The sequence below is a fragment of the Gadus macrocephalus genome, chromosome 9 (genome assembly GCF_031168955.1).
Source record: "Gadus macrocephalus chromosome 9, ASM3116895v1".
NCBI lineage: Eukaryota > Metazoa > Chordata > Actinopteri > Gadiformes > Gadidae > Gadus > Gadus macrocephalus.
The window spans coordinates 8,659,357-8,665,494 of record NC_082390.1 but is presented as its reverse complement, the minus strand read 5'-3'; the positions used below and the strand labels follow the sequence as shown (position 1 = coordinate 8,665,494).

At 42.9% G+C, this 6,138-nt stretch overlaps 1 protein-coding gene across 1 annotated transcript; it reads right to left on the bottom strand.

Annotated features, from left to right (window-relative positions):
* Window positions 1–2,305: 2,305 nt before the first annotated feature.
* Window positions 2,306–5,477, bottom strand: LOC132465010 (E3 ubiquitin-protein ligase TRIM39-like). Its single transcript, XM_060061676.1, has 2 exons — window positions 5,265–5,477; window positions 2,306–5,164 (listed from the first exon to the last, which is right to left on the bottom strand). Exon 2 carries the CDS (start codon window positions 5,160–5,162, stop codon window positions 3,543–3,545), a length of 1,620 nt encoding a protein of 539 aa, XP_059917659.1. The 5' UTR covers window positions 5,163–5,164; window positions 5,265–5,477; the 3' UTR covers window positions 2,306–3,542.
* Between the last annotated feature and the right edge of the window lie 661 nt (window positions 5,478–6,138).

Sequence of the window (6,138 nt, the reverse complement as noted above, 5' to 3'; positions counted from 1 at the left end):
CTCCTGCTCCTCCTCCTCCTCCTCCTCCTCCTCCTCCTCCTCCTCCTCCTCCTCGCCATTTGAATCGTGTCTCGTCTAAGAGGAAGATAAGGTAATCCTGGGGCCATTTGGGTCAATCACAAAGTACAGCGATGGATCCACCCCTGAGTCATGTTCCAATTAAACTACACCACCCTCTTGTTTGTTTCTGCTGTTCTGTTCCAACACTACACTCAAAAACATTGGGACTCTGAATTGAATAGTTCGTTTTTACTTTTGAAAAACATTATATATTTTTTCTATTTTTATATATATTTGGGGTGCCTTAATGATCAGTGTGGCTGTCTGTCTATAAAGAAATATAATATAAATACGATGAGGTTTCAAAAACAAAGGCTTCCAACACAGCCTTTAATTAGTTTAAGTCCTCGTTGAATGCTGTGTAGAGCAAAAGTACACCGATAGACAGACAGACAGCAGGTATAAAGGAAGGGGGACAGACTCACAGTCACTGTGTTTGTAAGCTCTCCTTCATAGCCTATACCTCATTAACAGCACTACACCAATTATTGCAATCGATGTTCTTCATTGGCGCAAATGAGTACCCAATTAGGCCATTTAGCAAACATCTAACCCAATCAGAAACTGCTATTGCGATGACTTGTGTTTCACCTGCTGGCAAAAGCAAAACTGTTTTTTGTGTGTTTGGTTGGATTTTAAACGCCGGGAATGTCTGAGAATTCACACTAAAGGTTTGTGATGGATGACATCAACCACAGGCGGAAGCTGCTAGGATATGTCCATCAGCGAGGCCTCCCTCGTGGGTCGAAAGAGGGTTAGGCCCTTGGTGGTTGATAGCCTCCCTGGGGCCTTGTGGTGGGAGACATTAGGCTGAGCTATGGGTCTGAGCGGGCGGGGTCAGCCTGCCCAGACGGTTCCTCTCAGAGCCTTATTCCTCCATAGATGGGAGCCCTGCAGCGGTCCTTAGGGTAGAGAGGACCGTTCCACCGTCTCCTCCACCCTGAACGATCCAGGGATGGGGAGGAGGAGACGGAGGAGAGGGAGGAGAGATGAGGGAGGAGAGGGGAGGTAGGAGAGGAGACAGAGAAGAGGGGAGGAGAGGGAGGAGAGGGAGGAGAGGAGAGGAGAGGGGAGGGAGGAGAGGAGAGCAGAGAGCGAGAGGAACAGCGTGTTCCAGCAGAGACTGACCCTGAAGCCATTCTGTCAGAGGCCCTGAGTCTCCGAAGAGAAGCCAACACACAGCAGACACACGCTGCGGAGAAACAGGTGAGTGTGTGTGGCGGTGCGGTGTCTGGCTGGAGATAATAGAGTCAGCAGCCGGAACCCTCTTCTGTGTTCCTGCTCTTGGTTTCTTCATTTCGGACTAGAGCGTTTGCTAAACCCTTCAGAGGGTTTTGCAATGTTATATTAGGTGGGTCTGAATAGCCCTCAGAGATTTGAATGTGATTCAGGGATGTTTGAATACTATTGAATTTATTTGAACAGGACATATATATATATATATATATATATATATATATATATATATATATATATATATATAGATAATATATTTATATATCCCTCTGTGATCTGCATTGTCCTCTGTCTGAGTGTCTGAGTGTGGCGAGATGGAGTGATGAAAGATAAACAGAAAGGAAGGAAAAACTAAGATTCTACCGTTTACTCTCCTTATCCGCTCATCTTATTTATTCAACGTCCTCTTTGACTGTCGAGTCGCTGTCAAAGTATTTACCGAGGTAGCTTCAAACTCAAAACGGATTCCATTAGCAGGATCTCTGAGCCTCAGTCTGTGATACAGTTACCGAGAAGTTAAAGCACACAAGTGTATCATGCATTCAATTTCTCTCACACATCTGTACGTAGACGCCAAAATGGTCCAGTAGCTTTGCATATCTATCCTGAGACGAATTAAAAGGCTATGAAAAGGTAGGTGGATTGAGGGACACTCAAGTTGGATTCCGTCCATTTCAGTGATGAACTCAGCCAAGGCCAAAGCTAATGTGTCTAAATGATTTCATGAGCCACCAGCCAAAAGCATGTGTTAGTGCCTGCACACATCTACACGTTTACAGTATACACACACACACACACACACACACACACACACACACACACACACACACACACACACACACACACACACACACACACACACACACACACACACACTGTCAAACAAGTTAAGACTGAAGGTGAAGAATTAAGTGGCTTCTTTTGGGATATAATATTCACGCCCATCTATTCAATAACCATGTATGTCTATTTTTATCTTTCTCCTCCGAATACAATTATTCAATTCAAGTAAATCGAAAGAGCTTTAATGGAATAGAATATACAAATGGGAATTGGCAAAGCAGTTTTACAATTTAACAAATGAAAAATAACAAAGTGCTACACCAAGGTAAAAAAACTAAATTAAATATTGATTATCACTAGCAGAAGCACAGTGGAAAATCAATTATGATCAGCACAACACCGTGGAAAGCATGAGGACACTGTGAGGGACTGAATCAAACTCTTTCCCCGGACTGGAAGGTAAAGCAGTCTTTACCCATCTCCATACACATTACTGATGCACTAGATAACACACTGAGCTATGAAAGGTTGGATATAAAAGACTACATTATAGACAGATACAGTTCTTATGCAGGGGGTGCATTTTAGTGTTCAGCAATGCAGTAACTTATTATGAGGAGAAATTGCAGTATACTACAGGGTAGGTATATATACTCTCTCTCTCTCTCTCTCTCCCCTTCTCTCTCATCCCTCCTTTCTCCCTTTCTCTATCACTCTATCTTCCCCCTCTCTCTCTCTCTCTCTCGCTCACCCCTCGTTCTCTCCCCACAGCTCTTTCTTTCTCTCTCTCCCTCCCCCGTCTCCCTCAATTCAATTCATATAATCTTTATTGCACAATAAAATAAAGTGTTCGATACATGAAGAGTTGTTTGGTGGAGAATACGTTTTACTGGTTCATCAACTACCAACTTTTATAATTTCTTGCTGATATAAAACGTTCCATCAATCTCAAAATTATCAAAATAAGGGTTTAAGGCAACAAACTTCATCAAAAAAAAAATTGTATTACACTTGTAACAGTATTTCTACTGAACGCTATTAGACTGGAATGTATCTATTCCTCTTAAGTTATATATTATAATGGTAGGCCTCCACAATAAAAAAAAATTAAACTAACGTGTAAGGACATTGTATTTTTTGGTCATCCACTATTCATAAGGTAAAATAGATAGAAATGTTAAAAAACTACAATTATTATTTTGTACAAATTAGTCCTGTTAACATGTTAGTCCTCGTAACATGAATAATCAGGAGAAAACTGACAAATAATATAGTGTAATCCAACCCTTTATCATGGGTTACATTCAATTACTTTTATAGGTTTAGAGGTTATATTCTGAAATAACTTTCCTTGTTAAATTACCGCAATACGACATTATTGCAGATCTAACATAGTGATTACCAATTATGAAACAACATCAGTTGCTTTGGTTGTTTGGTTTTTATATTATCAAACTAAGGTCCTAGTCTGTTTGATTGACAGGTGAGATGATCAGAGGGGCAGAGTTTTTACCACTATCATGTACTTGTGGACAGAGGAATGGATAGAGAGGCTCACTAAAGGAGCAGCCAGTAACAGAGTAGATATGAAGCCTGGCTTCCACATCGTAGTAGGAGACTACACCCTCATCATAATCAACAAACACCCCCACCTTCTGGAGCTCAGCTCTGCGAGGGAGACTGACAGCAGGGTTACCTTGAAATACCAACGCATCCTTGTCGTAGTAGAGAGTCCAAAAACCCGTCTCAGGGGTTGATGTGGTCTGAGCTTTTCTGTTGATGGACTCTCTGGCCACTCCTAAATACCATTTAGTCTTGTCTTTAACCTGGACCTCAAAGTAAGATCTACCTGAAGAGAAGCTCTGCCTCGTGAGAACATGTATATACAGTGAAAATCTCTTAGGGTTGTCTGGGAGTCTCTTCCTTATATCTCCATGATGTACTTGTTTCCCATCCTCGGACAGGATGAGAAGGGGATGAGCTGTATCGGGATCCAGAGTCACATCTACTGCATACTGCTGGACCCTCTTCAATTCAGCATCACGCAGCTTCTTCATCTCCATGTTCATTGTCTCCTCCAGCTGATCAAGGGATCTCCCCAAGGTCCCCAAGTATGATGGAGGACGGACCTCCACCGTCATCCAGTCCCTGGTGTGTGGAGGATCCTTCAGGGATCTGAAGGCTTGGAGGAAATGCAGGTGGTCTTCCATGTGTAAGATTGGCTTCAACTCTGAGCTTCTATTGGTCAGATCTTGCATTTCCTGCTCCAGCTCTTTGATGAGGTCTTCAGCTTGTTTCTCTGTGGATTTCAGTTTCTCTTTAACCGTTTGGTTGAAATCTTCCTGGCACTTTTCAACACAGTTTATCAGAGCAGTGAAGACCTGCCCACCATCGGCTATCTCTCTGTCTGCGTCTTTCTTGCTCATTTCTACTGTGTCGTTGATCTTCTTTATCTTAAGTTTTCTCTCCTGGATCATCTGCGGAACTTCAGCCTCTATCTTCCCCAGCTGGGCCATCTTCACTTCATATTCCTCCTTTAAAGGTACAACAGGATGGGACTTGTGGTCTGTCTCTGTGCAGAACTGACACACACACACCTGTTCAGTCTGGCAGAAGAGCTCAAGAAGTCGGTCGTGTCTCTTACACATCATGTCTTCCAGGCGGTCCATAGGCTCGACCAGTCGATGTTTCTTCAGGCCTGCGACTCTCTGATGCGGCTCCAGGTGGGTTTGACAGTAAGAGATAAGACACACTAGGCAGGACTTCAAGGCCTTCAGCTGGGTCCCAGTACAGACGTCACAGGGAACTTCTGCTGGTTCAACACAAGGCTGCTGTTTTACTCCTACGGACGTTCTAAACGGAGCTGCCAGCTCTGATAAGAAGGTATTGATCTGTAGATCAGGTCTTGTGTCAAAAAGCTTGTTGCAAACAGGACATTTGTACTGGACTTGTTCATCCCAGAACTTTGTTATACAGGTTCTGCAAAAGTTGTGTCCACATGCAGTGCTAACTGGATTGTTGAACACATCCAGACAGATTGAACATGAAAAGTTCTCTTCAGACCAGATGTTAGCAGAGGCCATTCCTAGACACAGACGACAAGGTTTATGTATTGAGCCATTACATATTTCAAATTCCTTATGGGGAAAGAGAGGTTTTAACTTCTCATGGTCTGTTTTACTCACCTTGTTGTTACTGTCTGTCAGACTATATGTTCCAAAATGCGTTTTCTTTTTCTCCTGAACGAGAGAGAATTTCTTCCACGTCGCTTGCTTAGGTTTCTATGAATGTTAAGTTTCGTTCCTGAACGAGACGTCCTCTCCCTCCTCCCCTAACACCTGGCTCCTCCTCAACAAATGTCTCCTCCCCCACGGACACACACTCTTCTTTGCACTGTTAGGGCTGTACAAAGACGCCAAGTAATGGGAATCGGGGTAGGGCAGACGAACCAGGCCGATAAGTTCACGTTCAGTCAGAGTCAACAAACACTTGCAACCATGCGGCAGTTAATTCCACCAAACAAAAAATAGGTTTACCTAGATTTATCAATAGTTATATTTAAGTCCTTGATAACTATGGAGAAATTGAAATGCATGATATTAATGATAATGAAGTCCTAATAATAAGAGAGAAATTAGTAACAATTCTAATTCTGCCTTATTCTGGTTCAACATGACCCCAGGTGTCTCTGATGATTTTGAAATGTGCCATTTTTAAAGTTTTTTTGGGTCTGTGGACCGCCATCAGGACTTCCTGTACCCATCAGTGTAACCATTCGATGATACGCATACTTTATTAATCATAATTCAAAATATTCTGTTATTGTCTCCAGAGTACTGAACTGGTCCACCAAGCCACTGGTCAGTAGAGGAAGAGCCAGCGGGAGGGACTGAAGACTGGGCCAACATCAGGGGGCAGGACACCATAGAGACCTGCTGGGATCCAAGGGCCTGGAAGGACCGGCACAGTAAAATAAAGACGTACGTTGCCAGAGCAGTTCGAAAACTATTTAGAAAAAAGTGTAATTCTAGTTTTCACTCTAGCTGAACTGTCTCTATT

What these genes read in the sequence shown, in the direction of transcription:
- LOC132465010 (XM_060061676.1), bottom strand. Translation starts at nt 5,162, where the DNA reads ATGGCCTCTGCTAACATCTGGTCTGAAGAGAACTTTTCATGTTCAATC.